Source organism: Patagioenas fasciata, chromosome 15 (assembly GCF_037038585.1).
Source record: "Patagioenas fasciata isolate bPatFas1 chromosome 15, bPatFas1.hap1, whole genome shotgun sequence".
Lineage (NCBI taxonomy): Eukaryota > Metazoa > Chordata > Aves > Columbiformes > Columbidae > Patagioenas > Patagioenas fasciata.
The window spans coordinates 16,123,255-16,143,953 of NC_092534.1; the positions used below are offsets into that span (position 1 = coordinate 16,123,255).

General features: G+C 43.5%; 3 protein-coding genes across 23 annotated transcripts in view; 1 reads left to right on the forward strand and 2 right to left on the reverse strand.

Moving 5' to 3' along the window:
• CHLSN (cholesin) overlaps window positions 1-20,699 on the forward strand; it is a 149,373-nt gene that overhangs the window by 24,123 nt on the left and 104,551 nt on the right. The gene's annotated exons all lie outside the window — the stretch shown is intronic.
• Window positions 948-8,725, reverse strand: LOC136108807 (uncharacterized). The gene is made up of 2 exons (XM_065850948.2): window positions 8,530-8,725; window positions 948-2,307 (listed from the first exon to the last, which is right to left on the reverse strand). The coding sequence occupies exon 2, from the start codon at window positions 2,265-2,267 to the stop codon at window positions 1,251-1,253; it is 1,017 nt and encodes a 338-aa protein (XP_065707020.2). The 5' UTR covers window positions 2,268-2,307; window positions 8,530-8,725; the 3' UTR covers window positions 948-1,250.
• GPR146 (G protein-coupled receptor 146) overlaps window positions 14,934-20,699 on the reverse strand; it is a 37,521-nt gene continuing 31,755 nt past the window's right edge. For 4 of the 5 annotated variants that reach the window (XM_065851032.2, XM_071815008.1, XM_071815009.1 and 1 more), the window contains one exon: window positions 14,934-16,778. In XM_065851032.2, the coding sequence (XP_065707104.2) occupies window positions 15,729-16,733 (1,005 nt within the window). In that variant the 5' untranslated portion in view covers window positions 16,734-16,778 and the 3' untranslated portion in view covers window positions 14,934-15,728. Of the gene's footprint in view, window positions 16,779-18,934; window positions 20,380-20,699 lie in introns of those variants that run through there. The other variant, XM_065851034.2, reaches the window with a different exon arrangement.

Genomic DNA, 20,699 nt, shown 5'->3' on the forward strand with positions numbered 1-20,699 from the left:
GCCTGGCCCAGGCTGCCCAGGGAGGCTGTGGAGTCTCCTTCTCTGCAGACATTCAAACCCGCCTGGACACCTTCCTGTGGAACCTCAGCTGGGTGTTCCTGCTCCATGGGGGGATTGCACTGGATGAGCTTTCCAGGGCCCTTCAACCCCTGACACTCTGGGATTCTGTGATTCTGTGAATTCTCCTCTAAATGTATAACACTCCTATCCGGTCTCTAGCAGAGAGATTTCAGTTTGGAAATGGGGCTCTGCTTTTGTTTGCCTTTTTACAAACATGCCTCACTTACACTATTCTGCACTGGCTTTTGCCCTTTCTTTCGTTCGTATATTATTGAATGTGGCTCTTCAAGGCATGCGACTTAGTGCTTCTGAATGAACTTATCAAGAATGGCTTAAATCAATAATTGCTCTAAGTCTTAATGCAAAGTTGAAGCTGAGAGGACGTTAACAAAAAGCTTTAATTCTTGCACAAAGTTTTAATTAGCCATCCTGTTGATCTTTCCAGTTCAGTGCCTCACAAAGGACCTGGAGCTTTCCTTTATGGACCAGCATTTCCATTAATTTGATTTGATTTTTGTGCACAGTAATTCAGACAAAAACCTTAAGGCTTCCAACAAAATTGTAAGAGGAAAATGGAAAAAGGGAAGAAATGCTCAGTTTGATTGTGTGTGTATATATATATATATAACACAAACAAGTACTACAGTAGACCTGTAGTATCACATCCTATGTCAGGACTATAGTGGATTCTTAAGCCATACTTCACTGGTGCTGCTACTGGACTTTACCGATGTTATAGAAACAAGTAGTTTGTAGGGTCAGAAGTGACCTGAGGAACCTCTTTGGCTGCAGATTTTCCCTCTGGTCAGAGCTGCTTTCCGCTGTGCTGTTGTGGCCGTCTTTGCCAAGGCATTGATATTATTATTATTATTACAAAAGCACGCTCCTGTGGCAATAGTACTTTTCTTTCTACTTGGCTTTGAAATAAAGCTTGCAGAAAATAGGCACTTTAAATATACATATATATATATATATCAGAAAACCCCCAAACAACCTCAACCCTACATATTTTCTCATCGATAACTGCAAATATTAGGCTAAATATCTTTTTCCTTCCAGTACTTGTAGCTGGAAGATAGTCCAGGTTCCAAAGAAGGAACAAACATCCTTTTTTTAAGAAGTGGAAAACCAAACCAAAACCCATCAATGAACTAACAGGTGAAATGGGTGGACAGTTCTTCAGAACAGTGTTACTGAGACCCGTTTTCCTGGGCTCTCGTTGCTGGTATTTCAAGGTGATTGTCGGCAGCGTTCTCCCTTCGGCACTTCTGGATGACCTTCAGTATTTCATCCTTGCACGGTTTATGAGAACAAAGGATAAATACCAAACTGGCACAGCTCTCGCAGAACAAGGCGATTTCCGCAATGTTCATCACGAGCTCGTCCTTTGGAGTTCCCACGCTCTTCCGTAATTTGAATGTTGTCCTGAGGAGAATCATAACGTTATAGAACAGCCGGCATGCAAACATCGTTGTGCTCACGATGTAGGCAGCGGGGTAGGTACGGAGGTGCTGTTTTAAAGCTGGAGCTTCGGCGGGTGCCGCTTTAGTGAAGAGAACAGCAAGACAGAGTATCTGGAGAAACGATGGGATTCCAAAGCCAAAGGTGAATTTGACGATCTCGTATTCGGGCCATGCGAATAACGGATCTAACTGGCAGTCTGTTCTCAAGTGATAGTTTCCCGTGCCAACCAGCACGGCCTCAGTCAGCGACAAACAGAAGGCAGAAATAAGTACAGATCCAACACACAAGATGGGCCTTTGGGCTGCTGTGCTGAGAGCAGACCTGGGCGGAAACCTCTTGAGTAACAGCACGAGGAGAATGAGAATCAGAACATACTGAGAGCTGAAATAACCCAAGTTGAAAAAGAACGACAGCACGTTACACGCGAGGTGGGTGGTGTTTAAATAGTCAGGCCTGGTAATGACAGTAAACGATAAAAAGATCATGACAATATTGCTGATGGTGAAGTGTAGGAGAAGTAAGTCTAAGTTTTCTATGACTTTGTACTGCAAATAATTCTTTATGAAAATGATCAAAATACATATGCCGGCTGTTAATCCCGTCGGTACAAAAAGGGCGATGTAACAGTGCATGAGTCTCGATATGATGTTTTGAGAGGCTATGAAGGCTTCGATTTCCTCTGGGGAGGTGAAAGCCAAGTTCTTGCTTGGGTAGCTGATCCAGGTCATGTTGTGAGGAGTCATCCTTCCTCCCACACCGTGTTTATTCCCTGTTCGATGGAGTCTGGAATAGAAACGGAAGGTGAAACAGGTTTTAGAGTACAGTTTGTGATGCCTCTAATTTGTGCATTATGTGCACTCAGCATAAATATAGTCAGGTTTTGGTGGATTTTATTTTTCTATATGAATTTCAAGCAAACTTTTAACCAGAGAAATCTGCCTTTTTATTGTTTATGTGGTTCCTGCCCTCACCACAACCCCTGGATCTTCATGAACACGGACAGGACTTCACTGCAGCTCTGCAGACCCGGCCAGGACCCAGCGCGCTCGCATTGCCCGGGGAATTAACGGGAGAGCCGCGCGTTGGGTGGGTGAGGAGGGAATGGGCTCTGCCAGGAGATGGAGCCGCTTTTCCTCACTGTTTCACCAAAAAAGGAGAAGGCAGGACGACTGCGGCGTGTGGGCTGCAGCCGCTAAATGGGGGCACTGTATTGTCGCAAGGGTGGGAATTTTGTATAATATGAAGCCAGCCGACTGAGGAAAATGCAAAGATAATCACAATATGAGGCAAGAGTCACATTCCTTTCTTTGTTTTACTTTTGCTTCCTTTCTGTTGGGGGAAAAAAAGCCTTTCGTAACTGCAGTCTGCACAAGGAGCCCCTTTAAAGTCAATGTGGACGTGTAAAAACCGCTATGAACAAACTGCTTTCACCCAAAACATCTTTATACGTTAATAATGCTGCCACTTGTAGCTGTTGCATAAAACTGCAGAACATGATGCTCTTCTGCATGCTCCAATTTGGGAAATGATTACCAGTGCATTAGAAGCCTATTGATAAAGTTTTAGCAATACGGATAGGCTGTTAGCTGTAATGGCTCTATGGTGTGTTGATATAATAATTCTGCTACCATATAAACGTCTGGAAGATCATTTTTTAAGCCCAAAAGCTTTGTAGGACAAAGTAATATGTACTCATGAAAAACCGAGTGTAATAGATACATATATATATTTTACAGACCACCTAACAGCATAATTAATTCAATTTCAAAAGGAAAATTTCTGTGTACCTTGTACTGATTGATGCAGAAAATAATGTACTTTTTATAAGCTACAAAGCATATTTTTAAACGTAAGCTACGTAACTCCCTATTCCTAATGGATTTTGCATGTCTGATTACACACGGTCCTCAGTACTGGGAAAAGTTACACGGCTTGGCATTTTTTACACTGTAGAATGTTTTCTGGAGGAAAAAATCCTGCATTTTGGCCAAAGATTTCAGTTTTGTGTTGGAGTTTAGTGGTTTGGTTTCATTCCGTTGAATGCAAAGCTGATCTATAGGAGCAACGCACACAGACTGCAGCTGGCACAGCCGGGACCGTGGTGCTCTCCTTACATGAGTTTCTATACAAGTAACAAGAGTGATATATACTTGGCTGTACATACTGCATTTTCCATAAAGGGATTCTAGTGATGTTAACTCTTCAAGTGAAAGTAACTTTAAATTGGTAAAAAAGTTTGCAAAGATGCATTAATGTTTTCAAGCCGTGTTCATTATAGATAAGTCAGTGTCTTAATGCTGCCTGACAGTTCATTTATGGTGGGTACCTCTGACACCACTTCATAATTCTGATATTTCTAATCTCTCCTCAAAATTGGAATTCTAATACTGGCTTTAATTAGAAAAGTTGACTTATCGAAGTGCCTTTGATTAAGTGTTTATATAAGCTTGTAGAATTATAATTTCATTTCTGTAGAACTGTGCGGTTCTGTTTTGATTCAGCTGTGTTCTTTGTCCCCTTTTAAAGACAGAGCTTCTTCCTTTGTGGAAAAGGTTCTTTTGGGAGAGACCCCAGTGGAGGAAGGACCCATGCAGCACGGAGGTGTTGGGTTGGTGTTACAGGCCCATTTGCAGGGAGAAAGGAAAACTGGCTGCTCAGCCCCTGGTTGTGGTTTAAGCTCTGAACACCATGCAGGAAATGCATCTTAAATGCAAGTAGAGCTTTTGTTCGTGTTCAGCAGACTTAATATAAAGCACTAAGGGCTCATTTGAACTGAAGAGTGGAGAATAATTAAAAAGAAAAAGAAAACAAAACTCCACAAAACACCAACACATGCAAACTAACACGACCAACACAGCTGCGGTCAACTGGTTGACCACCTGTTTTTCTTCATACTCGTGGTTTCCCCGTCTATATTTTAATTTCAAAGTATCTCTTTAGAAGTAAAGCTGAGTCTCATTTCTAGATTCTGTTCCATGCTTAGTACTGAAGCACTGGGGGGAAATCAGAACAATTCTGAACAGTAGCAGCAACGCTCTCCGCTTCTCTTGGCTCCGTGGCCGCACTATCTACTGTCTAAGGACCATGACCTTCTACAATTCACCTCTACTTAAATACTCAGGAGAAATCTCAGGAATGAAGGAAATGGTGTAAGTCAGGGTTGGATCTTCTATTAGAAGATAGATTTTTAAGCTTAATCTGCGGAAGGACAGTTACTTTGTGAGAGAGGAGAGTGTGGAAGCACTCAAGCATCTGCAGAAAGCTTGTTCTCATCACCCCACACAGTTCTTTCCAGAAATTAGAAATATTTCCATTTTGAGGTCTTCTAGCAGAGTGTCCTGTGTCACCTTCTGGTCCCATCAAGCCTCTTGCAGGGCTGGACATTCGAGTTCAGCTGTGGCGTTGTAAAGGTCTCCGTTATCTTTGCAACAACTTTTACAGCACCGGCCAACTAAGCACACTTGCTGTCCTTGCAGAGAATTGCAGACAGCTTAGCAACATCCCACTTTTGTTTCCTTTGCAATTACGCTCCCATAAAGGCCATAGTTTTGGGTTTCCCAAGCAATCCTATGGCCTTACATCAAAGAACAGGAAAAACAAGATGCCAAATCCTGGTTAAATTTGCCCAGGACCTGGCCTTGGTACTGACACTGGGTTCATCGTTGACCATAACAAGGTCATTTTGATTTTCTTTAGCTACTCCTTGAGCATTTAAGACAAAGTGAGGAACACCAGACTTAATGCAGTGTATTCCATTATCGTGTAAGAAAGTGCATCGCCTTGGTTTGTCTTTCTGGAGCCACCAGTTGTCATGTTGTGCTGTTCCAATGGTGGCCAAGCACAGCATCGCGGGGAGGGGATCGACGTGTTCAGACCTCGTTTGTCACGGGTGTCGCAATGAATGCGTGGAATAGCTTCACGTGGGTTGCAACTCTCAATTATAGCCATAGACTGTTATTTAACCTTACTGTTAAATGATAACAGGGATGTTAATATTATTCTTACTCCCTACTAGATGTTGTTATTCTAACGTAAGTGTGTGTCTGAAATTACCTCATCTGGGGAGGGATTTAAACTGAACAAAAATAGTCCATTCAACCTAGAATTAACATACTTACTTGAGGGGGCGGAATAACAGTGCAACTGTACGTGTATATTTATAATCAAAGTAAGAATTATAGTTCTGACTTAAGGAAAAAGTTCTAGGTGTGCTGTTTTAAAGGAAACGTCCGAAAAATCACTTTCGGATGACCCACACAAGCAAACTTAACGAAGCAACAGGCCCCTTGCAGCTTTGCTGTGGTGAAGCCGGTGTGAGCATAACGCTTGTTTGAGTTCAATAAAGTGTTCATCGCAGAAGAAACAAACTCCTGCTAGCAGCTTGTACCTTGTGCTGAAATATTTGGCAAATAAGATTCAAGTTAATGCCGGAGACATTAATTCCCCCCCGTTAAATTATTCCTAGAAGTTTTACTTCTGTTTTAAAGAAATAAATGTCAGGCTGGATTTCTTTGGCTCTGGTGTCTCACGATGTGTTTGGAAGAGAGCGAGTGGCAGTTTTTAGTTCAGATTGTGGCAGGAAAGGCTCATATGCTTAATACTTCATACCAGCTAATCCATGTATGTCCTTCCCTCTAACATGGCCAAACTGGATATTTCTGACTTACGGCCTTATCCTACAATCTAATTTTTTGTGTTTTCAATATTTTCTCTTTTCATGACTGTTTGGGTGAAACTTGCGGATGTACGCAGCACTTTACGAGACGTATTGCTCATCAACTCATGAAGTCGCTGCATTAGGGTTTCCTAACTGAGATGATAAATTGGACCGGCCAGAAACATCAGACTCCCCCGCAGCTGACTGATGGGATAGAGTCACAGATGGTGTGACCTCTATATGTTTATTTACATCAGAACGGATAGCTTTAGAGAGCCGTATGACTGTAAGGCGCTCATCTATCACGTAAAGCAACTCTTAGAAACCGCAAACCTTTACCGTTTTAAAACATTTCCAAAGTGTCAAATTCATTCCTTGCATTAAATTAGATGTATGCTTAGAATAATAACGGCGTGAGGAGCTCTCAGCTTTTGCTGTAGTGAGATGAACGTGTTTGCAAATCTCTATAGACCTTTGGTAACGCTGCTTTAATTTGAAACAAAAGTATATTGCATGGGAGCAGCAGAGGTGGTTTATTTCTCACATATTTATCTCAGAATCTCAGTGCCGTTGACCACATTTTTTGCCAAAATGCTTTCAGTTGCCATCCTTAAAAAATAAGGAATTAATTATACGATTTCTGCTATTCCCTCAGCTCTTGGCTGCTGCTTGGATTTACTGCGGGGACATATATTTTAAAATACATCTAACGTTTCTGACCTGCATGGTAGGGAAGCTCAAGTCCTTTACTCTTTTAGTGCGATGTGTTTAGAGTTTATAAGAGAGTTTATAAGTTTAGAGTGCAAACACCTCAAGCCCCAATTTTCTCTTCTCCTCACCACACAACATGATGTAAACTGACTCTTATTTCTGTTTCCTCCCTGGTAACTAAGAATAACATCCAGTGTCAAACCCCACACTATTGAACCTATAGCACAAGACAGGCCTACTCCTGTTACTCTTCAGGTTAATTAGTGAGGCAAATGTGCAATATGCTGCTTGCATTATCTTTCCCTATATTGTCATGTCCCTTTTCACCTCAGTTCCCCCTTGCTTTGTTTTAATTGACCGTTATTCCCATGTTGTGAATCCTCCTGTAACTCGTGGCCTCACTTTTTTCCCCTCTTCTCTTTCTGGCCCTGTTTCTCTGTTATATCCGCTCTGCCTGTTGTGTCAGCAGTTAAAAATCAAAATCCAATGTATTTGCTTTATTATTATGTTTTTAAACTTTCTGAAGCCCGGCGTATACGTTATCCCTCACTTCCAATACACGGAGCCAAGCGATAGAGCGCAGCGTTCAGAAGGCACTTTTAAACCAGCAAGTTGTGAAAAGAACACTCGCGGTACCGAGAGGACCTGCTCTCTAAGATTTCAGTGGGTTTAGTCCCCTGTCCTCACTTTCATGGTTAATTCTTGCAAACAGAGAGCGTGGTTTCAAGGAAACCTTTGTTTCCTTGGGAAGAGCAGCTCCTAAACGGAGGGATCTCTGGGTGGCAGCGCAATTCTCCCTCTAACCAGGCTTTGGCAGGGCAGCCTTTCTGCCTTCTGGCACCAGACTTTAGAAGGAAAATCTTTCATCCAGCCATAAAGCAACAGCATCATGTTCCTTGTGAAACTCAGCCCGTGGCGGGCACGTCCTGCATAGAGCCATGAAAACACTGCGCAGATTTGGGGGGCGGAGGGTTAACGTATACGTGAATTTGCACTTTCTGTTTGTACCAACTCTGCCGAGTTACAAGATGGGGGAGGCTGCAGCGTGAGAGGCTGACATTCAAAACGCCACCTTTGCTTTTCTCCTGATGTCAAAATTCCTCTACTCGGGCGAGTATTTGAGCTTGCAAAGATTTAAGAAATCCCACCCTTAACTTCCTAAAAAAAACCGGTTTCTGAGAACCCAAAAGCTTTTATTTTGACTTTTCCTGAATATAAGTGAATCAGCAGTAACCGAATATCATCTCCAAGCAGCACCGCTGACGTTTTTCCTGTCCTATGCAATTCCTGCGGTGTGGTTGGGGTTTCCAAGCGTGTCCATCCCCCGAGGGACGGCTCAGGCAATGGTCGCAGTCTGTCCGGACCACGGAGCAGCGTTTCAGCACCCAACTGCTGCTGCTTCAATGGCAGTCAAGCACTTACCGGAAAGCAGCCTTCGCATTTATTTCATGCTTAGTTTTATTACACATTTCAGCTTTCTGAGGATGTTTCCCAGAGACAGTATTTTTACTTTGCGCCGCTCAAATGTTGCCAGAGAAGGCAAAACTAAACCCGTTAAATTATAACGTTAGCTTCACAATTCGAACCTCTTGTGATGAATAAAACATTGTGTATTCAAAGTAATATAAAGCGCTTACCTTTTCAAGGAAATGCTCCACAGACACAACTGGCTGAGAATAGTCAGATGAAATACAGTTATTGTTTGGAGGATATAGCCCTTTTTATTTATGGAGAAAGCAGGGTGTATATATTACAGTAACTTCTTTAGCTGCTGTACATCACGATGGAAAATCCAGACGCTCGCTCACTGCAAAAACACACAGTTCTGTAAAGGAAACAGGAACTCGGGTTAGGTCATTCAAACCATACACGTTGCATGTTTAGCAAACCTATGGTTTCATCATGTGACGCTCAAGTTCAAATTATCCTCTGCAGCGAGATATTTTAGAACAGAAAAGTAGTGTTTGTCCCAGCAGTTTCTGAGGCTGTGAGGCCATCCAGTGGTTTTCATGCCGGTTCCTGGACTCATCCTGCGCGCCTTGCCCGGCCTTTGCAGTCGCATTTCTTTCTGGTTTGAAGCGCTGGAGGTCTGGAAAAGGAAAAGCCTGTTGACTGAACACCAAGCAAGGCCTCTTGCTTAACGAGCCAGATGCTCTGTAATGACCGTGAGGTGTTAAAAGACGGGATTTTGAGTCTCTAGTATGTTTGGGGTCTGGCTCAGCATCAGTCACCTTAGTGCCTGTGTTTAATGGTGTCCTTCAAACCTCAGATGTAAATGAGCAGGAAAGGCTTGGCTCATGGTTTTTCTTGTGCATGCAGCCTTGCTGCCTGGAGTGCATGGGTAACATCATGTTTGCTCATACCAGCACATGTATTATCCATGAAGATGCTGGAGGGAGTGGAGCATCTCCCGTGTGAGGAAAGGCTGAGGGAGCTGGGGCTCTGGAGCTGGAGGAGAGGAGACTGAGGGGGGACTCATTCCTGGGGATCAATATGGAAAGGGGCAGTGTCAGGAGGATGGAGCCAGGCTCTTCTCGGTGACAACCAGTGACAGGACAAGGGGTAATGGGTGCAAACTGGAACACAGGAGGTTCCACTTAAATTTGAGAAGAAACTTGTTCCTGGTGAGGGTGTCAGAGCCTGGCCCAGGCTGCCCAGGGAGGTTGTGGAGTCTCCTTCTCTGCAGACATTCAAACCCGCCTGGACACCTTCCTGTGGAACCTCAGCTGGGTGTTCCTGCTCCATGGGGGATTGCACTGGATGAGCTTTCCAGGGCCCTCCAACCCCTGACACCCTGTGGTTCTGTGTGATTCATGCTCCCAGCAGCCGTTTGTTGTAGAAGGTGCAGTGAATTTTGTTTCTTCTTACAAATACTTGCAGCGATTGCAAGACAGGGCTGGTGAGTACAAATCTGAGTTTAACAGTCCCAGTTTCTTGTAACTTAAATCCTTAGTTTTACCGATCTTAGTGCTTTTGGGAACTGCAAGAGTATTCCACTAGTGGCCACCAGATGGAGTTTCTAAAACAGCTTTGATAGCCTAATACCAGCATTAATTTCAAAATGATGTTTTAGCCATGAGTTAAGAAACAGCTGTGGAAATTCTACCAGTTTCAAGATAAATTTTAGATTAAATTTGGAAATGTTGTTGCTGAAATTAGGCTTTTTCAATTCATTTTTACAGCGGAATTATTCCTACTGTTGGGCAATATATTGCAGATGCAGTTCCTGCAAGATGTCTCTATCTAAATCTATTTATCTTTCTTTTTGTTATTAGTCCTCTTTGTGGGTCTCTGACTTGAGTACTTCTGCTGCTGTTTATTTCTCTTTTCATGTATTTCATCATCCAGTACTACTACACTAGAGAAAATGGATTATCTTTCTGGGTATGTATTTTGTTTTAAAGAACTTTTTGGGTAGGAAGTATTACTTTTGTTAATATATCTGTATATTCATAAATAATCTGATAAGGATCGGGTATTGTAAAAATCTTCTAGTGTCATGATTTGTAAAAATATCAGAATTCTACCTGCTGTAGACTGAATTATTTTGACTGTTCTTGTGGATGTAAATATGCCAGTGCTTTAGAAGGCAGGAACATAAGGAAATTCCATGGACTTCCAAGGTAAGGAAAGCACTTAATGGGAAGAAAGTGGAGTGACCAAGTAGATAATAAATCCTCTCCTGATGGGAAGAGAATGTATTCAGCAAAGGGTTTTGATAGGTCATGGAGAGCTAAAGGAAATACAACAGAGGAAATGTTTCACACTTCAATCCGTTGCCATGGCAGTCGGCGCAGCTGGTGTCGTGTATTGAGATGGTTAAGAAATACACAAGGTTTCGCTTACGAAGATGCTGCAGTAATTAATCAGGGCGTATGTTTGAGATTCATCGGCGCACTGAGCGCCTTCCAGCTGCAGAAACCTCAGTGAAGTCAGGAGCTGGCAAAGCCTGCGCTCAGGGCAGCGCTAGGCCGGGCCTGCCGGGCTTTGCTGGGCCCGGCCTGCGCTGCCTTCATTTTAAGAAGCACCGAGAAGTGCGGTTTTAGCTGTGTGCTTATCCATAGCACAAAAACAATTTAACTGAATCAAGTTCTTCGCTTTGCATTTCCTGGTAGAGGTGTCATTTTTCTTGGCAACCTTGGGGCCTGTTTTCTTGTTATACGGTAGTGAAATGCATGTTTTCTGCAACTGCTCTGAAACGTGGTTGTTTTCAGTGAAATCACTTTCTATTGATAGAAAAGGGCAGATTGTGGTGCTGCGTTGGCCTGGTTTGTACTGGTGCTATAAACCTCTTGACTTGGTGGTACCCGCTCAAGTCTTGTATGTATGTAGACTTTCACCCATTGCAAACCTGTAGGCTCGTTAATGTGCTGCTTATTAACTAGGTCTGTTCTCATTTGAGATCCTCCAAGCCCATGTTGTATAAAAGGAGGTGTACTAACCCAGATGAGAAACACACATTTATATGTATAACGGTTATATCTTCACGCTCTGAAGAATGAAGCATCAGCAATCCGCTGCTCTCTTTAGAGACACTGGCTCTCCAATTAGAGCAACAGAAATACTCCCATTGTATGGAAGCAATAAGGGCATCTTGTCACATACAGGCTTTGACTAAATGGTGTAATATCACAACTTCCATTTGCACAGTTGCCGTTTGCATTTATTTCTCACCGAGTCTTGATACTCAGTCTCTGGAGTAAGTAGTTGTTATTTTCTGTAAGGAATTCCACCAATACCATTTACAACAGGGTTTGCTTTTGTTTGCTGTCTCCCTATCCTTCACAGACAATTCAAAGGGAACAAATTAATAATTTTAAAAGCATAGCCATGAAGATATTTTCATATGGGTGAGGTAAACTAAGTGATCCATGGTGAGTGATCTGTTGCTCATATGCAGCGGTTACTGCGATAAACGCGTTATGAGGTACGTTATATTCTTAGAGCTGAATTTTCTTTGGGATGCTGAAGGTGTGAGTTGTTACATCACGTTGTTCTGGGCACCCAGAGCGTTTCCGAGATGTCCTTTGTGGCAGCACAAATGGAGGAAGTGACAGGGACACGCTGATGTGCGTTGGTCACATTGGGACCCTGTGCTGCCATGGCACTCGGGCCTGTCCGTTGCAGGACTTTTTACTCTGAGAAGAACTGGGGGAGGCTTGTGCCTTTTTGTTTCATTTCCAGCCAACTTCACGCTGCTGAACGATGAGATTTTAATGATGTCAAAATTACGGCCTGGAAAATCTGATAACTTAACGTGTCCGATTTGCCATCCAAGTCGTGCGATTTGTTGTATTTGATTCAGTGAAGCAACATGGGTTTAACCTCATCTACACTAAGTTTGTATCAAGAAGGGAAAACAAATCACACATCTTAGTGCCCAGATGCACTTCATCGCTTTTTATTGAGAATTTCTGATGAGTCAATAGTTCCTTTGCGAAGCTTTGCGGAAAGTCCATTTCTATAGCATTTTGACACGATATTGAAGGCCACAACTCTTCATTTTAATAGAACCAGAAATTTTCTAGGGGTTGATCATTTTCAGTGACTGAAATGACGGCTGAGACCACCTCAGTTTGACCCTCAAATGGAAGCTTTTCAAACCGGGACCCTTGCTAGGGCAGCCAACAAGGCCCTGTCTCCAGCTCGCTCTGTTGGTCATTTAAGCAGCAGAAAGGGACATTTTTGTGAGTTCATTAATTTGACTTAATTGGCGGTTCAGCAAGAGGACTATAAACCACAGATCAACTCAAGCATTACAGTTAATTTTGTGAGAAAATAGCACTGTTAATAATGGCACTTAACTAGTGCTTACTTTCTAGTATACAGTATATACATCTAGAAACATCCAGTGCACCTTGCTGTTCGGAGGTTTACATTTAAACAGTACATTTTCAGAAATAATTTAATGAATTCTTTTTACATCAGCAGGCTGATTTTTATCTTGCATATATACATTATTCGTATTTATTTAAACGTGAACTAGATAAGCCCCTATTTACACTTCATCAGAAACCTTCAGGTGTGTGACATGGAGAGGCCGCATTCTTGAGAACTCCTTACATTAAACATCTGTCCGTGAAAGTTCTTCCATATTCACGATACCATTTAGTTCCAGGAGTATTTTACTGTGCTGGTTTTCATAGAAACGTTGCAAAGCTCTTTTTGGGATATTGCTTTTGAAGAGATACCATGCGAAGGTGCTGCAATTAAGTTCAGAAGTTCGTTAAGTTACTAACATGACAATGTACTAAATGTGATGGCAATCAGTTTGTACGTTATCAAGGATACACGCACACATGCTTAGCTCCACCGCAATAAAGAGTAGAGAAAAAATAAGTTGAGATAAGGGTAAATGACATAAAAACTTGTTCTTTTGCCATCTCTTAAATAGCAGTTTCCATTTTACTATGGAAATCTATTTGTAATGTCAAGTCATTGAGTAAGATTTGGGTCATCTCAAAGGAGTCAGCCTGATGGAGTAAATATGAACGGTACCAAGCACGGATGGAAACGGGAGCAGAACGAAAATGAAATAGCGTAGAGAAGCGAAAAAGATAAATTGTAAAAGGGCTGTGATCTGAAACTGGGAATTTAACATGGAGAGAAAGGAACAGCAAATGTGAGGGTCCTGTTGGAGACAGACAGGAGGGGGCAAATTGAGGTAATGGAGCTGCATGGAGCTCCGATTGCACTCGATGCTGCCTGTGCGGCCGCAGCGTCCCGCAGGACCCGCTCCGGAGGCCTCTGTTCTCACCACATCAGCCTGTTCCAAGTTTCCTTGCATACTGGAACGATTTATTTAACCGATTTTTTTATATGGGAGACTTACTGTGGTGCATTAAGAAACCTAATTTTCCTCAGCTGGGAAGAAAGAAGCCTTCCAACCCAAACTATTCTATCATTGGTTGCTTGGGAGTTGCAAGGTTTCTTTTCTTTCTGCGTGGCAGCCAGCGTGAAGGCTCAAGATGTGTTGAAATGGATAGAAAAACCCCTCAAGATAAGGGGAAAAACCCCAACCAGCCAACCCAATGGTTTATCAAAGCACATCAGTATAGAGGCACTAGAGTGGGTGAATCAGATGCAAGGATCAAGGCTTCATTGCTTAACATGGCTTTAATCAACAAGCTAAAATGATGAAGTAAATTGATGTAGTTGTGCTGGAAAGTTTTTGTGTGGAGAACACACCACAGAAATAGATTATTTACTGCATAGGGTTTAAGGTTTAAAAAGATTGAGCGGCTTTCCAGCAGGATGTTGATCACTTAGAGATGCTCGTGTATGAGGAAACAAAGGTGGCCATGGGAATGAATGAACGATGCTGGAGAAGGGAAAAGATGTGAACAGACTGTTCCTCACCTGCTTCCCACTTAGAACTTGAGCAAGTCTGTGCGCTGACAAATTCCAGCCAATTCTACATGAGATTGTGCTATAAGTGATTAGAAAAGTTCAAGCCTGGTTTTGCCCCATGTTTTTTCTATACCGGGGGCTTGAAAAGCCACATTTTTTTAATGAAGTGATGTGGAATTTGAGCTGTGACAGATGGAGCAACACGACGACTCCGCCGCGTTGCAGGGCGAGCGACAGACAGACAGACGTCTCGCTACCGCAAAATCAGTGGGAGAACCCCTTTAACTTCTGCCCCCTCTGTCGCTAATAACGCGACATCAGCACAGGACCAGGTAGCTCTGGGGCCAACCGTTTGTAGTTTGCTGTTGTGGGAGCTGTCGATTTGCTTCCCGCAGCACGTTTGTGGTCCTTACGTATTTCGTATACTCAGTAAAATCTGGCAATCTGGATTGGATTCCTTCGTCCCCGCTGTGAGATACAGAAACTCCACCTTTATGGTGTATTCCAGAATCACTCCCTTTCTGAGAGGTCAGCGAATGATGCTGACTGGGATTTCGATACATTACTCCCATTTTAAAATATGGTGTATGTCGTTAAGGGTTTGGTATGGTTTCCAAACCTCCACTGATGCCCTAGATTAAAGAGACTTCCATTTATTTGTTGCAAACATATCCCTCGAAAATACAAAATGTTAATAATAAACATATTTATTTTAAGGTAATTACTCATTACATGAACATATGTGGACCATAACACTTAGCCAGACATTCTTTACTCGTTAAATTTTAACCGTGTAAACCACTGTGTCCTTCATTTTAATACGCAGAACAAACATCTCTCAGTTCCCTTAGTTAATAAATATTTCTGAATTCTTGAAATGTTTTAGGATGCAAAGAAAGCACTGGAAAAATAAACCACATTGTTGTTAATTGTTATACCTAGGGAAAAAAAATCAATTTATAATAAATGTTAAAAGTTAGGTTAGTTTGTGTGAGGAATAATTTCTGAAAACGGTAAATTAGGCTTCTTTTAGAGGGGATTCAGTGATGGAGAAAGAAATTAAATAATTTATAATTAACTATTTGGACATGAATAATTGGGTAATATGATCTTTAGTAAAGATCATCTAGATAGTCTTCATTGAAAAATCCTATGTACTTCATCAAGGACAGCCACGTTCCTTCTTTTGTACAGAACGTAAGGTAATAAATACCTTTTCTGTACAAGATCCAAGGTGCTGTGTCTTCAGCCAAGGCTTCAATCGACCGCCTGGTGAGCTCCGCAGGCAGCAGCGCCATGAAGCTTATGCCTTGTAAGCAGCTGAGTGCACTGCACGCATCAGGAGCCACAGGTACCACGTAGGCCAGAGTCTCACGAGATTGCAGCAAACAATTAACCGGTTTTCATTGGACTCCCTGGTTGTGCCTCTCGCGTTACCGACCCCGAGCCCGGCGCCGAGCGGCGGTACCAGCGCCGGGGTCCAGCCCTACGTCAGGACCTGCTGCACCGCCGCGCGCTCCTGCGAGCACCCGCGGCTCCCGCAGTGCAGCTTTTTAAGCAGACGTCGCAACTTGTTGGGAAAGTTTTTGTTGATGTATCTGTAGAGCAGAGGCATCACAAAGCTGCTGGAGAAGGCCAAGAATTTTGACAAAATCTTAGTAAAATGTAATACCCGACTGGAATTTTCATCTGCGAGTCTGCCGTGTGTGTTAGTAAACGTGCTTACCAAGAGAATAACGTAATAGGGTGTCCATAAGGTGAACTGTGTACAGACTGTGGCAATCAAAAGCCTGTGCACCGACGGATCTAATCGTCCAGTGTCTTGATCCAGAGGCGTCGCCTCTTTGCGTATCCGCAAGATTAATATAAGTGCGTACAGTACAGCGATAGCGGGTACCACGTACCCGATGAACACCATAATGGCATCTGCCGCTTCTTTGTTCTGCATCTTGGAACACTCAATGATTTTCGTGGACACGTGATTGCAGACGTAGAAGAGGAGAGATGAGAAGCTCGTCAGCATGGCACCGCCCCATATGAAGCCACAAACGTGTTTGGTGTTGTACACGCTTGACATGTAAGTTCTAGGCAGAGCGCGTTCAATGTAGTAGTCCAGGCTGAGTAAGGTAGTCGAGTACATGGTAACTAAAGACGAGACGTTGAATAAAATAAGTAAGGTGATATAAACTTCGTTGTTAGAATTCCAGATGGCCCATTTTGTATTGGCAAGACCCAGAAGGTACATGGGTGCCAGAGCGTTGATGATGAGACCAGCAATGGCTATGTTGACGAAATAAACATCCGGCATAGTCATAGTAGCTTTGTTGTAGAGATTAACTAGGACCAGCAGGCCGTTGTAACACAGGCCGATCGGGAAACATATGATGAGGTAGAGTAGGGAGAAGATGGAAAGCACAAGGTGGAAGTCATGGCAGAGATGCTGGTCCTCAGTGCTCTCGGTACTGTTGTTGAAGGTTTCACAGCTCCACATAGTTGATTTTAGCTTCTGTGTCTTCTCAGCTGGTTACCAGCTTTGCTGCAGAGAGAGAAACAGTGGAGGTGTTGTTGAAATAGTATATTGGAAGGGAAATGCAATGGAGTATGAAGAAAACATTTTAAAGACATTATACGCTTAGTGTAACTGATTAATTTAAGGTCAGTGGCTGAAACACCTTTTGGGTTTGTTAGTCTAGCAGAAAATCATGTGTGATTCAAAATAAAATGCTCTGAAGTTTTAATTTAAATGGAATTAGTGGCTAATGAGCTGATATAGGACACTCAACACATGTAAATCATAAACTGTGCATCTTAAAAATAAGTACCAATGCAACGCACATGAAGTTAAAAGTACCTTTTATTTAGCTAATGACACATAAGGGTAGCTGAAGAATGGGAGGATGTAAGCTGAAGCACAAATTTTAGCAATAAGATGGAAATTAGCGTTCTCTTAAATAAGATTGATTTTGAAAAGCCTGTTTCTTAGGAGGCACATCCAAGGTATGGAGGATGGGTGCTGATCACCAGCAGAATGGAGGAAACTGGGAAAGCAGGTGAAGCTTTGTTGGGTTTTTTGGGGAGTGTGTGTGTTTTGTTTTGTAACAGGCCAGTTTGTATTCAGACTCCCAACCTATACCCATTTAGCTCTGGAAAAACAATGGACCTCTGTAGTCCAGGGAACCTAATATCAGGGCAGCCTGACTTTGCAAAAGGCAAGAATTAGCTATCGTTTCCTCTCAAAATAGCTTGAATTCTTTCAGTATGCTGGTAGCAGTAGTCATTGTCCAGCTATCTTTGCTTTATCGTCAGTGAAGAGAGAACATTTTAACTGCAATCAGTGAACTTCAAAGCGACCGTGAAGTGTCTCTTTCCAAAATGCAGAAATAAGAAATAACATGTAAAGTGAAAACATCCACAGCCTTAAAGCCCGGGTTGTTGTTCCCTCCAGCCCACTGGTGGGGCGGTGCAGAATCACACAGCAGGTGACCTCCCACGTCGCGTGTACCCGATACGGTCGGATACCCAGCGCCGCTTTACGTGCTTCCCTTTGGCACGTATAGGAAAGCGTACGCACACGTACCTGCATTCCTTCCAGAGAGCAAGATTTAATCCAATCCACAATAAACATTGTGCAATTAAAATGAGTATTACGAGACACTATGCTATACTCCATATGTCTAAATGATACAGCGTGGGCTTTGTAAACAAACAAAGATACGTGGTTGCATCTCCCCCGTGCTCATAATCCTTTGGCACTTCAGCCGCAGGGCAGGATTTGTTCCAGAATCACGTCAACTTCCATTTTTTACTTCCCATTGCAGTTATTTGTGTGCATTTTTTCTGAATACCGTCGCCCGTGCCAGATATCGGGCTAAAAATACAGTCATTTTAGCTGGGCAAACATTTTTATTCTGCTGTCTCACGCTGATGTGCTCAGATTCGTGACTGCTGGGGCAGCAGCACAAGATGCCCTTCTGTTGTTTGCAAAGCTTTCATCACCTTTGTGGCAAAGAACTTCTTCTTTGTATTGCATCCGAGTAGAAAGTATGGTATCTTTAGGTTGTCTTTCCATCCTCAGGCTATTTTTGAGCACTGAAAACAATTCATCTTCCGGAAGCAGCTGTGAAGTTTTTAAGTTTGAGTTTGTTTTTGGTGAAGCACAAGCTGTTTTGCACAGGTGAAGGCAACTGAAAGGCCATCGCACTGAGCTGCTGTGACCCACTCAACCCAAGCAGTAGGCTGGAATGGGACGCTGCAGGTAAACGCACGGCAGGGAGCGCGGGGGTGACCGAGCACAGGATACAACCACGTAATTCCATTAGACAGGGTTATCTTTAAGCAGGTAGCTTTGATTACTCCAGACTGAGTTACATCAGCCACAGAATCCCTGCCTGTGTATTGTCTCACAAGATCAACAGTCTTTGCTACCACATTTTGTATTTTAGAGAGCAGGGGGATGTCTGGTTTCGTAAGTTTTAAGTAATTACTCCTTTTATCTTTATGTCCCCTAAGCTAAGTAAGACGATTCTCTTTTAGTGGCAGAAATGCTAGGCGATTCATTGTGTTAAACAGCAATCAACACATACCTCCAAAATGAGAAAAAAACCCACAAAATAAATCCTGGTGGTGATTTCTAAGCTACCAGACGAAGTACTTTTGCTGCCAAGGCAGAAATCGCCACTAATTGTCACTTACCGGGAAGGCACAGAACCTGTTTGCTGTGCTGGGGGCCCAGCTCAGCATTTCCTACCCAGCCGTGTCCTTTCTCATGTTCAAGGCAGTTTGTTCTTCACAGTCCGGGTCCGTCCTCAGGTCGCTTCGGGAGCAGCACTTTTCCTGCATCCATCTCCACCGGCTCCTTCTCCCGCAGCCGCAGCTCGCAGCCCCAGGTTGCATAAGTGAACCCGCAGCGCTCTTGTTTACCGTGCGCTGACTCAGCCTCCCCTCTCCCCCAGCTCCCGGCCGTTCTCACACTTATTCAAAATCAAATTGGGACGTTCCAAGGCAGCGCGTCCGGCCCCGCTCGCCGAGCAGCCCCTCACCTCCCCCCCCGTTTCAGCGCCGCGCGGGTGAGGCGCAGCGGGCGGGCGGGAGGCGGCCGGGTGCAGCGCCCGCTTCCCCTCGCAAACATGGTGCTGGCGGCTCCGAGCGCCCGGCCGCCCGCCCTGCCTGCCCTGCACTTGTTTGTCCTCCGGAGTTACTCCCAAGTTTCTGCCGGGCCTGGCAGGCCCCTCCCTTCCCCTGTTTACAGCCGGTTTCTAGGAGAGGCTGCGGAGCCAGCTCGGCTCAGCCTCTGCCGTTCGGATTTATTGCTTCGAACCGGGGCGTCCAACTCCTCGCCACCGGGGGCCGCGGCACCCTCGCGGTTGCCTTCGAAGAATGGGATTTTAGGGCTGTATAAATGAAATGAGCAGGCGGGCTTGTTATGGGATTGTCATCTGTGCCGGGGTTCCCTGGGGACACCGTTCCGTTCCCTGCAAGTGCAATCAGCAGGAGCGTGGGGTTTATTTTTAACCTGGGATGGGAACGCGTAGCTTTGAGGTTTTGTTTTTATAGACCGTGCATCTGAAACGGTGGGGATTTAGAAACTTTGGTGTTGCTCACAAATAATGGCTGTGAGCATGGATGTTCTCAACACCTTTAAAATGGGCCGTTTATTGTAAGATTTTGAACTGTAGATTGATCATTTATTCCATAGGGAATTTCGCACCGTGGCTGTTCTGTTGTGTACGTGGAAACCCCTCAGACTAACGGACTGAAGTTATTACCTTCTAAGTATGTTTTAAGCTGTTATTATAAACCAAATCTGAGAGCTGCCCTACTATTTTGAAATTATTTGTTCTATATTTAGAGATTCTAAGGCTTTATCCCATAGCAAATAAATCCCTTAATTAAAAAAATTAAGCAGGTGTTTATGGGATAAATACCATAGAAGCACTGAAGATGTTACTCAGTTCGCGTGGAGTTGTTCTGACTGCAGTTTGATTTTGGTTTTAAGGCAAGGTCTGTGCGTCTTGGTTTGTATTCAACAACTCATTGTGAATATTGTAAAACCACTGCAACTCCCGAATGGCAGCAGATGCCTGCGTTCCTATCTGATGCATATTCCACAGCCAGAATTGCGTATGCGCCATGGATACCTCCCCTCCAAACTGCAGAAGGACCTTAATCCTCATACGTTCAGTGGAGAAGCAGCAGAGCAGGAAGGGCGTTGGTGTACAAATACTCGTAGAGTTGGGACGTTTGGCTGAATGCTGCTTTCTTTACCTGTCACACAAGTTGGCTTTATTGAAATAAAAACTTGCATGAGTACTTCAAGACTTCTTTAAAAAGTTGAGAGTGCTTAGCGGCAAAGATTGTTTTAGAAAAGATGCATAAAATTGAATGAATAAGGGAAAATGAAGTGCTGCTTGGTTGTATTACAGGGTCCATAGCTGCAGTCAGGTTTATTCAGACGTTT